The sequence below is a fragment of the Salmo salar genome, chromosome 12, assembly GCF_965601325.2.
Source record: "Salmo salar chromosome 12, fSalSal1, whole genome shotgun sequence".
NCBI lineage: Eukaryota > Metazoa > Chordata > Actinopteri > Salmoniformes > Salmonidae > Salmo > Salmo salar.
Window position 1 is genome coordinate 56,459,551 of NC_138302.1, and position 18,947 is coordinate 56,478,497.

General features: G+C 44.2%; 1 protein-coding gene across 7 annotated transcripts in view; it reads right to left on the reverse strand.

The window, feature by feature from the left end:
- The window catches only part of LOC106565103 (plasma membrane calcium-transporting ATPase 1), a 166,397-nt gene that overhangs the window by 12,329 nt on the left and 135,121 nt on the right, over positions 1-18,947 (reverse strand). For 4 of the 7 annotated variants that reach the window (XM_014131832.3, XM_014131834.3, XM_014131831.3 and 1 more), the window contains 2 exons: positions 17,328-17,435; positions 6,681-6,863 (listed from right to left, as the gene is read on the reverse strand). In XM_014131832.3, coding sequence (XP_013987307.1) covers positions 6,681-6,863; positions 17,328-17,435 — 291 coding nt within the window. Of the gene's footprint in view, positions 1-1,542; positions 1,754-6,680; positions 6,864-17,327; positions 17,436-18,947 lie in introns of all 7 variants that reach the window. The other 3 variants (XM_045691506.2, XM_014131833.3, XM_045691507.2) reach the window with 2 other exon arrangements.

Consider the following 18,947-nt stretch of genomic DNA (forward strand, 5'->3'; position numbering starts at 1 on the left):
ACACACTCATTCAGTCATACACTGACTTTCTCCTTTTCCACACATGTATCCTCAGGGCTAGACATGGAGATGGCTGAGCTATCAGCCCATGAAATGTGACCGTGGCTAGCCCTTTAAGATGCCCTACGTGTCTTTAGTAACAGTTGGAGAGAAGGTAGAAGATACATGCTTTCTGATATGTAGCCACTGGAAGTAGAAAACAGGAATCTGAAAAATACTAAACACTGCTCACGCAGACAGACAGACAGACAGACAGACAGACAGACAGACAGACAGACAGACAGACAGACAGACAGACAGACAGACAGACAGACAGACAGACAGACAGACAGACAGACAGACAGACAGACAGACAGACAGACAGACAGACAGACAGACAGACAGACAGACAGACAGACAGACAGACAGACAGACAGACAGACAGACAGACAGACAGACAGACAGACAGACAGACAGACAGACAGACAGACAGACAGACAGACAGACAGACAGACAGACAGACAGACAGACAGACAGACAGACAGACAGACAGACAGACAGACAGACAGACAGACAGACAGACAGACAGACAGACAGACAGACAGACAGACAGACAGACAGACAGACAGACAGACAGACAGACAGACAGACAGACAGACAGACAGACAGACAGACAGACAGACAGACAGACAGACAGACAGACAGACAGACAGACAGACAGACAGACAGACAGACAGACAGACAGACAGACAGACAGACAGACAGACAGACAGACAGACAGACAGACAGACAGACAGACAGACAGACAGACAGACAGACAGACAGACAGACAGACAGACAGACAGAAGGCAGCTCAGGAAATGGAGTGATGCACAGTTATTAGAAAATGCAATTAACCCTTCGCTATTAACCCTCGTGAGACCTCCTGGGCCCTGCCTCAGATAACAGCCTCTCAGATTAGGGCCTGCCTGCGGGATTTAACCTTTTCAGATTATACCCTGTGTGAGATTAGCCTGTCCAATTATCTCTCTACCGAGGCCGCTGTATTGCCGGACCGACCACAGCCAGGGAAATAAAATGGACGTCAGGATTCCAGATGCTAGGATTTTCAGAGTTAGGACTGAGACATATTTGGCTCTTTGTACTTCCTGACAATTATTTTAGGTTGATCTCGTCTCACGGCGAGGTCTCACCTGGGTTAATACATGCAGATCATATTAGGAGTTTGGAGAACTCCAACCCCCAGGATGAACTGGGAAAGCCATAGGAAAGCCAGAGTGAACCGAGGAGAAAGTGAAACCGAGGACAGAGTAAATAAAACAATGAGAGAGAAAGGGAACAAAACAGACATAGAACAAGAGAAAGATAGAAAGACAATCATAGAGAGGAAGTTGTCAGCAGGCATCGGCAGGCTGTGGATGAGGTAATGACGGCATGTCAGCAATTCAATCAAGAAATCAAACAGTCAGTCATGCAGCATTCTGACTGGAGGAGAGGGAGGAGGAGGAGGCAGAGAAAAGATAGCTTGTTGTTAAGGGGTCGCCATCGCAACCGCTCACTCACTGCCTGCAGTGGAGGGGGAAGCAGCGGCGGCGGCTGCAGGAAGGGGCGGGGCCCCGGCAGAGTTGGCAGACAGGGAGGAAGAGGAAAGCCCTACGTGGGTGGGGCTAGAGACAGTTTTGGCGTCGTTGTGCTGGCTGACCACAGAGGGCTGGCGTCTCAATGCCCCCGGGACCGGAGCCTGACCCGTCTGGAACGTATAGACCACGTCCATCTGCAAACAACAGCCCACAGCATAGTCACAAGAAACAGAGAGACGTAGGGAGAGAAAGAAAGAGAGAAGGGGGCAAGGAGAGAGGGAGAGATAGAGATAGAAAGAAGGGAGAGAAAAAAAAGAGGGAGGAAGGGAAAGATAGCAGAAAGAAACATTGTATGGGCAGAGCAGACAGTGGTTATTGTAAAAATTTAGAAAATCCCTAAATCGTTAGTTGGAAGGGACAGAACGGGGGATTGGAGAGATGGAGGAAGAGGACTGGAAGGCCTGCCACTGAATGAAAGGGGTAATATTATTTTGTGACAGAGGAAAAAGGCTGAGGGCACTGGTAGGCGCGAGGGAGGGAAACAAACGAAGACGGCAGAGAGTGTTCCTACAGGTCGCTGATAAGTTTGATGCGAAGTCGTCCTCCTCTTGCCAATTATGTCCTGGTTGTGTTTGACTAACCAGCCGTGCTGACACACATACAACTGCACCACACAGCCCACCAGGATTAGACAGAGGGAAGGGAGGGGAGTCAGAGGGGGAGATAAGGACCTAATTACCTCACTGCCTCTCTCCATCACCCCCCCACACACCTTTCTCCCATCCTCCTATCCTCCCTCCCCAGGAGAAAGAGAGTGAGAAATGCTCAACTGCATCTCTTCTCAGCACTTCCTTTATCAGTGTGATGGAGGGAGAAAGGGAGGATGGGGGGAGGACGGGAAGAGGGTGATAAATAGGGAAATTGAACCGAGGAAGTGGAACGTCGGAATGGGAATTAGAATCCGTCTCGAACGACACAGAAACCAACTTGGAAAGAACTAATAAGAATGGTCAATTATAGCGTAGTGTCCCAGTAAATGAGGAACATTTGTCAACAGTAAAATACGTTATTTAGTTCTAAATCTATACACATACGATTAAATACCTCAAACACAATATAAAAAGACAAAACATATATTTATTTATTATTCTGGTCAACCGTATTGAGAGTCTTTCCATCATAAACAAATGACAGTTAATGGACAATAGCAGAGGGAGAGAGGGCTAAAGAAGAATGAGAAGAGAGAGATCAACCAATTCAAGAAGAGAGAAAGATTCAGAAAAAAATGTGCGACAAAGAGTTGCATATTTCAGTTGAAGAAGAGGGTAGAAGGTTAGTCAGTTACAGGGTGCACAAACAGTATAGGCTTCTGGCGTGTGTGTGCGGTGTGTGTGTGTGTGTGTGTGTGTGTGTGTGTGTGAGAGAGAGAGAGAGAGACCGAGAAAGAAAAAAGAGAGAAAGTGAGTGAGAGAGAGAGAGAAATAGACACTAGAGAGATAGGACTGGAGTCTTCCACAGCCCTGTAGATAATGGAACCGTTAAAAGAAGAACGTTAAACCAACCCACCTCCCTCTCTCCGCACCCCCAACGGCAGACTGAGAAAGCCTGAACTCTTTTTGACCTACTGTACGAGAGGGACGTATACGTTTACATCCAAACACCACAACAAGCTAATCATCCTTCGCCCACTCTACAGGGGTTTTGGTGCAGGTGTGTTGTTTCAGCATCGTTTCAGCGTAAAGCCCATAGGGACACAGAATAGCCTCTGGACATGCTAGCGCTACGATTGCCTATAGCTCACTCCTGTAGGAGGGGAGAGCAGCACTGCCGAACCGAAGCTCGCCTTCTGGAAATGTCTCCATAGGCCCACTTTATTGTAGCGCCACGGCCTAAGAATCCCGCTCACGCGCCGAAGAAAGTACCCAACTTGGCTGATGCATTGTCGGGGACAATGGGACATTCTATAACACATGGAGAGAGAGGAGGAGGTATTCTAAAAGGGAACACCTACACCTTTTAGGTTTGTTTTGGGAAAACAACGAGAAAACAAACCATGACACTCTCTACTGTTCGTTCTAAATGTTTCAAAGAACAAAAGCATTGTGTTTGGGACAAATCATTCAATAAACCCTAAAACCTCAACTAAATCTTGTCATGAACAATGTGGAAATTGAGCAAGTTGAGGAGACTAAACTGCTTGGAGTAACCCCGGATTATAAAAAATTGTCATGATCAAAACGTACTGATGCAACAGTAGCAAAGGTGGGGAGAGGTCTGTCCATAATAAAGCGCTGCTTCGCTTTCGAAACATCACCATCAACAAGGCAGATCCAACAGGCCCTAGTTTTGTTGCAGACGGACTACTGTCCATTCGTTTGGTCAGGTACAATTGGCCAAGAACAGCGCAGCATGGCTGGCCCTTAAATGTACATGTAAAGCTAACATTAATAATATGCATGTAAATCTCTCCTGGGTCAAAGTAGAGGAGAGACTAACTTCATCACTACTTGTATTGACATGTTGAATGCACCGAGCTGTCTGTTTAAACTACTAGCACACAGTTTGGACACCCATGCACACCCCAGAAGACATGCCACCAGAGGTCTCTTCACAGTCCCCAAATCCAGAACAGTCTATGGGTGGGTGCACAGTACTACATAGAGCCATGACTACATGGAACTCTATTCCAAATTAATGAACTCATGCAAGCAGTAAAATCAGAAGGAAAAAAAAGATAAAAATACACCTTATGGAACAGCGGGGACTGTGAAGAGACACACACACACATTGCATTTTGTATTGGAGATATGTGACAGTAGAGTAGTGGCCTGAGGGCACACACTTAATGTGTTGTGAAATGTATTGTAACATTTTTAATTATATATAACTGCCTTAATTTGGCTGGACCCCAGGAAGAGTAGCTGTGAAATCTGGTGGGCATGGGAGTGGTGCCATCTCTACTGCACTGTGTGTGTGTGTGTGTGTGTGTGTGTGTGTGTGTGTGTGTGTGTGTGTGTGTGTGTGTGTGTGTGTGTGTGTGTGTGTGTGTAGACAATGGAACTCGGCTTCCTCTCCACCTCCATCAGTCTTGCCACTCGGATTTCTTTGAGCAGTGGTGGCGCATGCAACAAATTTCCCACAATTCTACATATTTTGCCATGGAACCAAGATAAAATTCTGCAGTTTGAAAGCTAGTTTCTTACAATTCTGCACATTTGGCCATGGCCTTTTTTTTTTACCATCCATGTGCCTCAAATATGAAAGTGCCACATTCCATGACATTTTGGGGAATTTCAGATTCTCCCTGACTGTGTAGGTTTTATTCTGGAGGTTGTTAGTTCTCAAAGATGATCTTATAAATATATAGGTCCATTATCTTTTCTACATACTTTATATCTGGTCGTAGTCATTTAAAATTACACTGAAACTGTTTAACCATCACAAAATGTATTAAATGCAACACAAACACACACACACACGTCAAAAGTTTGGACTTTTCTATGTATGTGACCACCCCGGGGGTGTATATGTGTCTCCTTCCTATACACCCACAGAGACGACCTTGTGGAGTCCCCTGGCAGTTAAAGGGTGTGTGTGTGTGTGTGTGTGTGTGTGTGTGTGTGTGTGTGTGTCCCACTACATAAGGCAATTGGAGACCTGGTGAAAAGCTCTATTTGAACACAGTCTCTAAATATAAGCTAGCCATTGGTGTGTGAGTGCGCAACAGGCAGTAAGTGTGTTTCTGCTCCCCATCTCCCATCACAGTAAGTCTCTTCAACCCCAAGGCTGTGTACACCGAGACAGTGAAACAGAGTTGGAGAGAAAAGAAAGCGAGAGAGGGAGCGAGAGAAGGAGCGAGCGAGAGCGAGCGAAACAATCCTTTGTAGCAGCAACAGCACTATTAGTATGATCCTGAGAGTCATCCATTATAACTCTCCATCAGGTTATCTAGAGATATGTCTAGTTGTGTTGGTGGGTTGTGACTATCGCTACAGGCAGGCCTCCAGTGTGTCTGAGTCACAAGTGACTAGGTAGGGTTTCCACTCCCCTACCCGAGGGCCCAGAGCTACTGACACCTTACATCCCAGGGCCCATATTTACAAAGTGTCTCAGAGGAGTGCTGATGTAGGATCAGCTCCCCTATATCCGTATAATCATATTCATTGTGATCGAAAAGGCATAACTGATCCGAGATCAGCTACTACCCTGCAACACTTGATACATACAGCCCCCTGGTATCTGATCTCCTCCTGATATTACCCATATCTGGATCCTGACTCCCAACCCACCATTTTAGGGATCACTTAGTTAGAGAGCTAACCAGCTAAGGGGTGACAAGTTACAGACAGTAGAGACAGAGGTGGCATTGTGACAGGAAATCAAAGCCCAGCCATCAGACTCTTTGTCACAGTCCCATTGTCAGGCTGTGTCTCCCTCAGACGGCAACACACACCTGTCTTTCTTCACAAGAGGCAGCAGCAAAATACATCCCAGAGAAAAACTCTTACTTAAACGCTTAACTTTCAGAAAGACTTAGAACTAGCCTGGGTACCAGTCTGTTTAGCTTGCATTCCACTACTTGTACTCTGTGTCATTGCGAAATCTTTGGCACATGACACAGATTACAAGGAGTGGATTGCTAGCTAAACAGACTGGTACCCAGGCTAATTTAGAATGACTGAATTAGAAAAAGGAGGCCGAAACAACCACATAATACCAGCACAACAGTAATCAAAACAGTCATGGTGAAGAAATATGTTGTCATAGTCTTCCCTTTGGAGAACAGACACCAGGTTAAAGCTCCTCACAACAGGGAGGACAAGGGGGAAGAATATCCCTCCTCTCATCACAATGCAGGGCTTCTGTAGCTCTTCTCGGTCTTTACCTGTGAACGCTGGCGAGGGGAGAGACGGGAGAAAGGGGAGGGAGAGAGGTGGGGGAGAGGAGTATCCAATCCTGTCAACCCCTTAAAGATGGTCTTCTCTCTTCTTCTTCTCCACCTATACCTGTGGAACCCCTGGAGGGGTCTGGAAGGAAAAGAGGGAGATAGAGAGGGAGATAGAGAGGGAGGCTGCTAAAGCGAGAGCAGGGGATGGTAGTTGAGGTCCCCCTGGTGCGTACCTGAGTCTGGATGCGGTTGAGTCCCCTGAACCAGAGGACCTGTCCCCTACGGAGCTCCATCTCAGCATGGTCGATCTCATCATCCCCCTCGTTCATCTCGTTTTCGGGAACATCCTCCTTATGGGTGCCGTGGCCAGCCTCCTTCAGGAACTTCAGGCGGTGGGTGGGGATGGCTGTGATCAGCTGGAGGAGAGAGGAAGAGAGAATGTTTGAATAAACATGTATCTCACTCAGCACAGTAGGAGTAGTTATACACCCTGTAATAATGCTGTATGATTGTATTGGGGAACGGTCAAGATCATCTGGGAAGAAAGAGAGCAGTGCACATGAGATCAGGCAATTTGGTGCATTAACATTCAGAGCAAAATAAAGTGCCTTCAGAAAGCATTCACACTCCTTGACTTTTTCAGGAGAATAAAAATGTGCTTAACAAGTACCATAATACGCTGCATGGACTCACTCTGTGTGCAATAATAGCGTTTAACATTATTTTGAAATGACTGCACCATTTCTGTACCCCACACATACAATTATCTGTAAGGTCCCTAAGTCAAGCAGTGAATTTCAAGCACAAATTCAACCACGAAAACCTGGGAGATTTTCCTATGGTTCGCAAAGAAGGGCATCTATTGGTAGATGGGTATAAAAAAAGCAGACATTGAATATCCCTTTGAGCATGGTGCACTTATTAATGTTACACTTTGGATGGTGTATCAATACACCCAGTCACTACAAAGACACAGGTACCCTTCCTAAATCAGTTGCCAGTGAGGACGGAAACCTCTCAAGGATTTCACCATGAGGCAAATGGTGACTTTAAAACAGTTAGAGTTAAATGGCTGAGATAACTGAGAATGGCTCAACATCAATGTAGTTTACTCCACAATACTAACATAAATGACAGAGTGCAAAGAAGGAAGCCTGTACAGAATACAAATATTCCAAAACATGCATCCTGTTTGCAATAAGGCAGTAAATTAAAACTGAAAAAAATGTGGCAAAGAAATGTACTTTATGTCCTGAATGCAAAGTGTAATGTTTGGGCCAAATCCAACAACTGTCACGACTTCTGCCAAAGTCGGTCCCTCTCCTTGTTCGGGTGGCGTTCGGCGGTCGACGTCACTGGTCTTCTAGCCATCGCCGCTCCACCTTTCATTTTCCATTTGTTTTGTCTCATTTTCCCGCACACCTGGTTCACATTCCCTCATCAGACTAAATGTATATTACCCTCTGTTTCCCCCATGTCTGTGTGTGGAATTGTTCTTTGTGTAGGGTGTTACGCTACAGGCTGGCTTGCGCTAGGTTTGTTTGTTTTGTTTAATCCGGTTCATGTTACCGTGCTTGTGCTTTGTGCTGCCTCGCCTGTGCCTTTGGGCCAGGGTGTATATTAAAGTTCTCCTGTTATCACCCATCTCTGCTCTCCTGCGCCTGACCTCCTCGGCAACCAGTCACTCACCCCGTTACAACAACACACCACTGAGTACTGGTGATGGCTGCATCATGTTATGGGTAAAGCTTGTAATCGGCAAGGACTAGGGAGTTTTTGAGGATAAAAAGAAACGGAATGGAGCTAAGCACAGGCAAAATCCAAGAGGAAAACCTGGTCCAGTCTGCTTTCCAACAGACACTGGGAAACAAATTCACCTTTCAGCAGGACAATAACCTAAAACACAAGGTCAAATATACACTAGAGTTGCTTACCAAGATGACGTTGAATGTTCCCGAGTGGCCTAGTTACAGTTTTGTCTTAAATCGGCTTGAAGATCTATGGCAAGACTTGAAAATGGCTGTCTAGCAATGATCAACAACCAACTTGACAGTTTTGTTTAATAAAGAATAAATGTGCAAATATTGTACAATCCAGGTGTGCAAAGCTGTTAGACTTACCCAGAAAAACTCACAGCTGAAATCGCTGCCAAAGGTGATTCTAACATGCATTGACTCAGGGAATTGAATACTTATCTAATCAAGATATTAGTTTTATTTTACATTTATTTAAACAAATATTAATAATTTTTCTTCCACTTTGACAGAGTATTTTAGGTAGATAGTTGAACAAAAATGACAAATCAATTTTAATCCCACTTATTAACACAACCAAATGTGGAAAAAGTCAAGGGGTGTGAATACTTTCTGAAGGCACTGTATATACACTCCCGTATGTATTTATTTGGACAGTGACGCTACAACTCTTAATGTCTCTATAGTCCACCATTTTAGATTTGAGATCAAAAGTAGAGAATTTCACCTATTATTTGAGAGCATGTTTCACCGTTTAGAAACGAATGCACTTTAATCTAGTCCACCCCTTTTGAAAGTGCATTACGTTTAGTCAAATGTGTGCATTGGAGTCAAAATGGTCCATGCCCCAACGATTTGGGGAGGGGAGTCACCTTTATTGTAGATAATATAATATGTTTCTGAACACATCTACATGAATGGATAATCATGCATGAATTGTGAATAATGATGAGTGAGAACGTTTCAGACGCACACAGATCATGCCCCCAAAACCTCTCACCTAGGGCTGTTGCGGTGACCATATTACCGCCACACTGGCAGTCATGAGTCAGGATCGCAGTAAAATTCCACGTGGCCGTTGAGTCACGGTAATCTCCTCTTATGCACATGTTAGTAGTACCCAACTCGCTAACAATCGTCAGGTCACTAACGGCCTGGCACTCAGGGCTCTATTGTCCCTCTAACCACTGTCCCTCTAACCTCTAACCAAAAACATAAAAACTGTTTTAACATCTTTGGTTTATAACTGGTAGCCTAAATTAAACAAATTCAGAGTGAGCCTAAAATTAGGCCTAGTGTGAATTTATATTTGATTTTGAATAGACTAGGAGCAAGGTATTTTTATATTTCAATAAATAATAGGCTGACACATTAACTTTAACTACAGAATATCTCCTTCATTCCTTTCTCAAGCGCGCAGAAGAGGGTCTGTCAACAGTTTAATGTTTAGTTGTGAAAACATGTTACTATTGATGTTCCCGGATAGACTTCCCTTAGTTTCCCAAATGAAGCACTGGGTAGCTGCAGGAACAGGGTTGGAGAGCCCATGACATACAGAGTTTGGGCGGAATATCACCTGTTGTTGGTGAGAGAATGCATGCTCCTCAAACAGTGGTTGATGCATGAAGTGAAATAACCGGAAATAGCCTACCCAACACGAGTGAAAAATGAACCAGCAGGAAAGTGGCCTCCATTCGCTAATGGAGTGCATACTGATGACATTAATTTTTTTCACCTGCCCCTGTTCCTGCCCATTTGATAATGGACCACTCTAAATCTAAACTAATTTGACCTATCAGCAAAGACCAGATTCAATTGAGAAGACTGATGAGTGAAAATATGATCACTTGGAGAACAGCATGTACAGCCTGAGGCAAGGAACAGAGTGCAAGCTTTTTTTGCAACTTTCTCAAATCAAACTTTATTTGTCACCTGCGCCAAATACAACATGTGTAGACCTTACTGTGAAATGCTTACTTACAAGCCCTTAACCAACAGTGCAGTTCAAGAAAGAGTTAAGAAAATATTCTCAATAAACGAAAGTAAAAAATAATAAAGAGTAACAAAATAATGAGGCTATATACAGGGGGTACCGGTACCGAGTCAATGTGAGGGGGTACAGGTTAGTCGAGGTAATTTGCACATGTAGGTAGGGGTGAAGTGAGATAGATAGTAAACGGCGAGTAGCAGCAGTGTAAAAAACTAATTGGGGGGGGGTAGAAGATGTTAAGGAGCCTTTTGATCCTAGACTTGGCGCTCTGGTACCGCTTGCCGTGCGGTAACAGAGAAAACAGTCTATGACTTGGGTGACTGGAGTCTTTGACAATTGTTTGGCCTTTCCTCTGACACCGCTTAGTGTATAGGTCCTGGATGGCAGGAAGCTTGGCCCCAGTGATGTACTGGGCCGTACACACTACCCTCTATAGCGCCTTAGATGCCAAGCAGTTACCATACCAGGCGGTGATGCAACCTGTCAGGATGCTCTCAATGGCGCAGCTGTAGAACTTTGAGGATCTGGGGACCCATGCCAAATCTTTTCAGTCTCCTATGAAGGAAAAGGTGTTGTCATGCCCTCTTCATAACTGTCTTAGTGTGTTTGGACCATGAAAGTTCATAGGTGATGTGGACACCAAGGAACTTGAAACTCTTGACCAGCTCTACTACAACCCCATCAATGTCAATGGGGGCCTGTTTGGACTACCTTTTCCTGTAGTCCACGATCAGCTCCTTTGTCTTGCTCACATTGAAGGAGAGGTTGTTGTACTGGCACCACACAGCCAGGTCTCTGACCTCCCCCCTATAGGCTGTCTCATCGTTGTTGGTGATCAGGCATACCACTGTTGTGTTGTCAGCAAACTTAATGATGGTGTTGGAGTTGTGCTTGGCCACACAGTCGTGGGTGAACAGGGAGTACAGGAGGGGACTAAGCACACACACATTTCTCATATCAGCATCCAACCCAATATAATTTTGAATAGGCTTAGAAGTTCCTTTCAAAGAGATAGCCCGCTGAAATAAAATGGTGATTACATGCATCAATGATGGCATTTTTTCCCGTAACGAGGACAGTGTCTGAATTAATTTGTTGTGCCAGAGAGGAGGAAGTAGAACCCTTGAGGGATTTGACAGTTTCCAGAATTTAGCCAGAAAATACAATCAAGGTCAATAAAATAAAGACTGTAAGAAAGCCTGTTCACTGAAGTTTTTCAAGTTTCTCTATGTGATGACACAAGGCTTCGATTTTTGTATTCTCACATCTCTAACACAAACAACTGGGCAATGGTCACTAATGTCTTGTGCGAAGACACCAGTAGAAGACGGTGACATCAGAGTTGACTTTGAAGGATCTTTAGGGTTGGGCCGTGTAGGCTTAGTCACAAACTGGGTTAGGTTTAGATCCTTATACATGTTTTTTAGATTGTCTGAAGCCTGCATTTCCCAATCATAATTCAGGTCACCCAGGACAATAACTTCTAATTTGATATCATAAGGTGAATGCACCAATTTGTAAGTCGCTCTGGATAAGAGCGTCTGCTAAATGACTTAAATGTAAATGTAATTTCGTAAAAGAAGACAAACTAGTTAACTTCTCGAGTGCACAAAGGTTAGCCGAAGGAGGATGGTAGACCCCTATAACAGTTATGGATACATTTTTCCCCAGACAAAAGCTTAAAGATTGTAGCTCAAATTTTTGGGCAAGGGATATTTTTTTTTTAAACATTTTTTATTAAAATGGCCACTCCACCACCTCTACTCTGTCTGTCAGTTCTGAACACATAACCTTAAATATTAATATCAGTCCAGAATGTCCCCAGAGATCCAACTTTGTCAATACCAGAATGTCAGGAATAGCCCAGATCATTAATGTAATCCAGTTCAGGAGGTAAGCGCATGATCTTCCGATACATCAACCCAGGTCCTTTACGATTTTTTAAGTCACATGGAAACTCCAGCTCAAACAAGCTATGATCAAAAAGCAGTTGCAGGCCCTGTCTGATGGTTGATATTGAAATAGTTGGTATGGCTATAAGTTTGCATAGAACTGCACCATTTGGTCTATCCCCATTAGTAATAGAGACAGGAGAAGAAATTGGAGTTACTTTTCCAAGGTTAGCGCCATAGGGTCTGAGGCCGCAGCCAATGTCAATATGAGGAACTCTCAGAGTAACCAACGATGGAATGTTATAAACTGACTTACATGGGCTTTGGTTGCTATTGTGCAACAGCCCAACCCCTCCACGTGATTTGAAAACCGAGGGGGTATTCAAGTTCATGGAATTCTCATTTGAACTAAAAGCACTGGGTGAGCAGACCACATACTCCTCTCTTGAGCTAACAATAGCAGAACTAAGAGGAGTTCAAACTAATGGGTACAAGATTACAACTGACAACACCCCCAACAGTACAAGGATAACGCTTAGAGAGGATGGGAGATATATGAGTGGGGCTTGGTATATCTCGGAGTCAATATCTTAACGCGGCGTTGAAGTGTGAAGATCGGGTCCAGGCTCCGAGATGGTTTGGGTGGAGTACATCATCCCTGTAGAGCATCTTTTGTTTCCAAAAAATGTCAAAATTGTCAATAAAAGTTAGGCCATGTGAGTAACACTTTTAAACAGGTTAACATTCACAAGGCCGCAGGGCCAGATGGATTACCAGGATGCATACTCACGAGCATACACTGACCAGCTGACAAGTGTCTTTACTGACATTTTCAACCTCTCCCTGATGCAGTCTGTAATACCTACATGTTTCAAGCAGACCACCATAGTCCTTGTGCCCAAGAACGCCAAGGTAACCTGTCTAAATGAATATCGCCCCATAGCCCTCACATCTGTAGCCATGAAATGCTTTGAAGGGCTGGTCATGGCTCACATCAACACGATCTTCTCCGACACCCTGGACCCACTCCAATTTGCATACCGCCCCAACAGATCCACAGATGGGGCAATCTCTATTGCCCTTCACACTGCCCAACACCTATGTGAGAATGCTGTTCATTGACTACAGCTCAGCCTTCAACACCATAGTGCCCTCCAAGCTCATCATTAAGCTAAGGGCCTTGGGACTGAACATCTCCCTCTGAAACTGGTTCCTGCACTTCCTGATGGGCCGGACCCAGGTGGTGAGGGTAGGCAACAACACATCCGCCACTGTGACCCTCAACACGGGGGCCCCTCAGGGGTGTTTGCTTAGTCTCCTTCTGTACTCCCTGTTCACCCATAAATGTGTGGCTGTGTACAAATCCAACACCATCATTAAGTTTGCTGAAGACAACGGTGGCAGGCCTGATCACCGACGACCATGAGACAGTCCATAGGGAAGAGGTCACAGACCTGTTAGTGTGGTGCGAGGACAACAACCTTGCACCACACAAAGGAGCTGATCATCGACTACAGGAAATGGAGGTCTGATCACGCCCCCATTTACATCGACGGGGCTGAGGTGGAGCTGGTCGAGAGCTTCAAGTTTCTCAGTGTCCTCATCCCTAAGGATCTATCATGGTTCACACACAACACTGTCGTGAAAGCACGACAATGCCTCTTCCCCCTAAAAGGTCTGAAAAGATTTGTCATGGACCCTCAGATCCTCAAAAAGTTCTACAGCTGCACCATTGAGAGCATCTTGACCAGCAGCGTCACAGCTTGGTATGGCAACTGCTTGGCATCTGACCGCAAGGCGCTACAGAGGGTACTGTGTACGGCTGGGGCCGTGCTCCCTGCCATCCAGGACCTCTATACCAGGTGGTGTCAGAGGAATACCCCAACAATTGTCAAAGACTCCAGCCACCCAATTCATAGACTGTTCTCTCTGCTACCACACAGCAAACGGCACCAAGTCTGAAACCAACAGAACCCTAAACAGCTTCACCCCCAAGTCATAAGACAGCTAAATAATTAGTTAAATAGTTAACCTAATAACTACCCGGACTATCTGCATTTACCCTTTTCACACTAATTATATGTTCATACGTACCTCAACTACCTTGTAGCCCTGCACATCGACTAGGTACCCCATGTACAGTACATAGCTAAGTTATCGTTACTCACTGTGTATTTATTAATACTTTTTTATTATTTCTCAATTTTCTTTCTCTCTGCATTCTTGGGAAGGGTTTTCTACACCTGTTGTTTACGAAGCATGTAATGAATAGAATTTGATTTGAGTATACCATTAAAAAGCTCGGACTTGATAATAACACCTTGTCTGATCTAAATGTAATAGGTCCAATGGTTTCTCCTCCCATCATATTTCTTGGCAGGCTATCACATGCATTAATAATGTTTCATGTGAACTTACGCTGAGTGTACAATACATTCCTAATATTAGGTTGCACCCACTTTTGCCCTCAGAACAGCCTCAATTCATCAAGGCATGTACACCACAAGGTGTCAAAAGCGTTCCACAGGGATGCTTGCCCATGTTGACTCCAATGCTTCCCACAGTTGTGTCAAGTTGGCTGGATGTCCTTTGGGTGGTGGAGCATTCTTGATACTGTTGAGCGTGAAAAACCCAGCAGCGATGCAGTTCTTGACACACAAACCGTTGTACCTGGCACCTACTACCATACCCTGTTCAAAGGGATTTAAATATATTTTGTCTTGCCCACTCACCCTCTGAATGGCACACATACACAATCCATGTCTCAGTTTTCTCAAGGCTTAAAAATCATTCTTTAACCTGTCTCCTCCCATTCATCTACACTCAGTGAAGTGTATTTAACAAGTAACATCAATAAGGGATCATAGCTTTCAACTGAATTCACCTGGTCAGTCAATATCATGGAAAGAGCAGGTGTTCCTAATGTTTGGTACACTCAGTGTATATCGGTTCAGTAACTCAATTAAATTAATGGTCTGAAATTCATTACATTTAAAGCATTCCCTCCATTTCTCCCGGCAATAATGCCACTTAATCACAAGCATGGTCATTTCCCAGGCCCAGACTGGCGAAAGGGTTGTCCACAGAGAACATATTAAATTACTGTAATTCTATGGTGTTGTCAGCATAGAGATACATTGGCCTCCCGAGTGGCGCAGTGGTCTAAGGCACTGCATCGCAGTGCTAGCTGTGCCACTAGAGATTCTGGGTCGAGTCCAGGCTCAGTCGCAGCTGGCCGCGACTGGGAGACCCAAGGGGCGGAGGACAAATTGCTGAGGACAATTGGCCGAGCGTCGTCCGGGTTAGTGGAGGGTTTGGCCCGCAGGGATGTCCTTGTGCCATCGCACATTAGCGACTCCTGTGGCGGGTCGGGCGCAGTGCACGCTGACACGGTTGCCAGGTGTACAGTGTTTCCTCCGCCACATTGGTGCGGCTGGCTTCCAGGTTAAGTAGCTTGGTGGCTTAAGAAGCAGTGTGACTTGGTTGGGTTGTGTTTCGGAGGACGCACTGCTATCGACTTTCGCCTCTCCCGAGTCCGTAGGGGAGTTGCAGCGATGAGACAAGACTAACTACCAATTGGATACAACGAAATTGGGGTAAAAAAAGAAATAAAGAAAAATACATTTCAATGACTATTTATATTGAATGGTTCTAGTTGCCAAGCAGTTTCCAGCCAGTTTGTCCTCATGTAACTGTTTTTAAGACATGGGTTGGTTAAGCAGATAGATGACTCACCATCATGCCCCTGGACTGAACCCAACTGACTGAGGTTACATCCCAAATGGCACCCTATTCCCTAGTGCACTACATATGGTAGGATTCCCCAAATGGTTTTATTTGGCCACCGAAGATTTCTGAGCAAAAACAAATGAATAAAATACTATATTTTTTATTTTTTATTGTTGGACATAAAAGACTGTAAAAACACCAGGAAATCAGCTCCGGGTGATTTTAATTTAAGAAATCTGTTCCCAATTATTCCCATGCATAAAAGAGAGACACATGGATTGTATACAAATGTTAGCAACATTTGAAGTTATGTTTTGTTCAAACAATATATCTGTGTGGGCTTCTTGCGCTTACTTTGCAGTCTACAAATTATTGAAGAAAAAAAGAAATAAAATTGGTCTGCAGCTGAATCTAGTTCCCTGACATATGGAATAGAGTACCATTTGGGATGCAGCCTAAAACAAACTGCAGTGTCAGTAAAAGGGTGTCAAACCTTCTTGCTGTATCATTCCTTAGGGTGGAGATATAGATACTAAGGTAATGTGGTGCTGTGTTATGTTCTCGTCGGCATTTCAAACAAGGTACGCTTATGTAATAAGCCATGATGACTCAAATTAATTTAGTCACCTCTGAATGACTATGCTTTCAGACTCCCACACACAGACAAACATGTATGTGCATGCACGTACACATGCTGGAGGGCATCATCATATATGTAATATTATAAACTGGGTGATTCAAGCCCTGAATGCTGATTGGCTGACAACCATGGTATATCAGACCGTATACCATGGGTATGACAAAACACTTATTTTTACTACTCTAATTACGTTGGTAAACACACCTCTGGGGTTTGTGATACATGGCCAATATACCATGGCTAAGGGCTGTGTCCAGGCACTCAGAGTTGCGTTGTGCAAAGAATAGTCCTTAGCCGTGGTATATTGGCCATATACCACACCCCTTCGGACCTTATTACTAAATTAGTGGATACAGGGAGACTTACACTAGCTTGTTCTACCTGGTTTAACAGAGAGATCGCTCTCTCTGCCTCCTAACTGAATTCAGTGTGGGGAAGCTCGTCTTTGAGGGTACAGGCTCCTGTCTATAGACAGTATGAGATCTCTTTCTCTGTATATATGAGTATGTGGGTGTGTAGGTGTGAAGTGAGAAGAGCGTGTGTCTTTGAACGTGTGTGTGTGAGTTCATGCAGATGGAGAAGTATGTGTGCGTGTCTTTGAACATGTGTATGTGTGTGCATATATATATATATAGACGCAGAGGGAGTATTGTGCTGGGTTCTCATCCTCCGGGGTGTGGGCAAATGTGGGCCATGCTGCTTTCATGTGCGCCAGCGCTCATTACCACAGTGACGGTTGTGATGGTAACCATGGAATGCAACAGCTTTGTGTTCCTGAACCCGCAACGTAGCAACAGTTCCCTGGCACCTACTGTACCAGCTGCCTCACGCACACACACGCATGCACACACACACAGATTGTTTGTGTGTCTTACCTGTCCCCAGAGCAGCTCTCCCACTCCAATGAAGACACACCAGAGCCACTGGTCGATGCTCAGAGCTGTGCAGGAAAAGGGCTTTCCTCCAAACTGGACAATGACAATCTGAGACAGAGACACAGAGTGAGTGTGTGTACCTGTAGATCTAATAGACACTAATAAAGATGGAGAAACAGTGTGTGTGTGTGAGAGAGAGTGCATGTGGTGTGTGTGAGTGTATATCTGGTTGTGTTTGAATTCATTTTAGTCCTCATTTGGACTAATATTCCAAGAGTGCTTACACATAAAAATGCAATTTATAATACAATCACATGTTCACATATAACACACTGTTACAAACAGACATAATACACTGACGTATTGACCAGATAAATACTCTGACAGTCTGAAAAGATAGATTGATAGATCTACCATAGTCTGCACAACCTTCCAATTTAGTATATTTAAATGGTTCTAAAGTATTGTTTGAATTTATAAAGTATATTGAAAGGTTTCTGGTTTGCTAAGATAAATTATTCTATTTCTTCATTGCTCTGAATTTAAATGTTATTTTGCCTATTTCTCTTTTCTGCCAGAATAACACAGATGGTGGACAATCTATTCCGAGTATTGACTGAACGTTTGTCTCTTACCAACTGAATACTGAATAAGAAGTGGACCAAGGCAGCTGCCCTGCGGTACTTCACAGTCTAAAGCAAGGCGGACTGTTTTCTGACAGTTAGATATGACTGTACCCAATTCAACACTGCCTCCTTAAACCCATGGTGCAATATTTTTGTCAAAATTATTTCATGATCCACTAAATCAAATGCTGCACTGAAATCTACAAATATTACACCCACAAACCTGCCATTATCATTAGCATTAGCATTAGCACTGGTTAGTCATGTCAACTAATGCAGTGGTTGTGGATTGGTTTTTGCGATAAGCATGCTGATCGGCTGTGGTCAGATCATTATTTTCCATGTACTCCCACATTTGTCTACTCACAATACCCTCCAATATCTTACTGAGTGAAGGGAGTAGACTGATTGGTTGACTATTGGTAGGAAGAATGTGTTCTTTTACCTACACCGGCCAAACTCGGACGACGCTGGGCCAATTGTGTGCCGCCCTATGGGAATCCTATCACGGCCAGTTGTGATACAGTCTGGATTCTAACCAGGTTGTCTGTAGTGACGCCTCTAGCACTGACATGCAGTGTCTTAGACCACTGCGCCACTTGGTAGCCCCAAATGGACAGACACAGCTTAGCATGCTTCCATACATTTGGAAATTTCCCAAGGTTCCAAAGAAACCAATCAAATATGTATTTCAGTGGAGCTGCAATCTGGAGAGTAACATAGCGAAGTAAAACATTGTCCATAAGATCATAACCTGTAGATTTGCCATTTGGTATGGACTTCAATAGGTTTAACACCACCTCTACTGACACCAATGATAGACTAAAAGAGAAGGTTTGTTTCCTCATAATATGATCATCAATCCATTGGACAATAGCTTGTTTGGAAGAATGGGTGTTTAACTAATTTAATGAGACATAATGTAAATACTTTTTTATTTATTTAAGCAAACACCTCACCCAGGTCTTCATCAATCCATGGAGATGGACGAGCA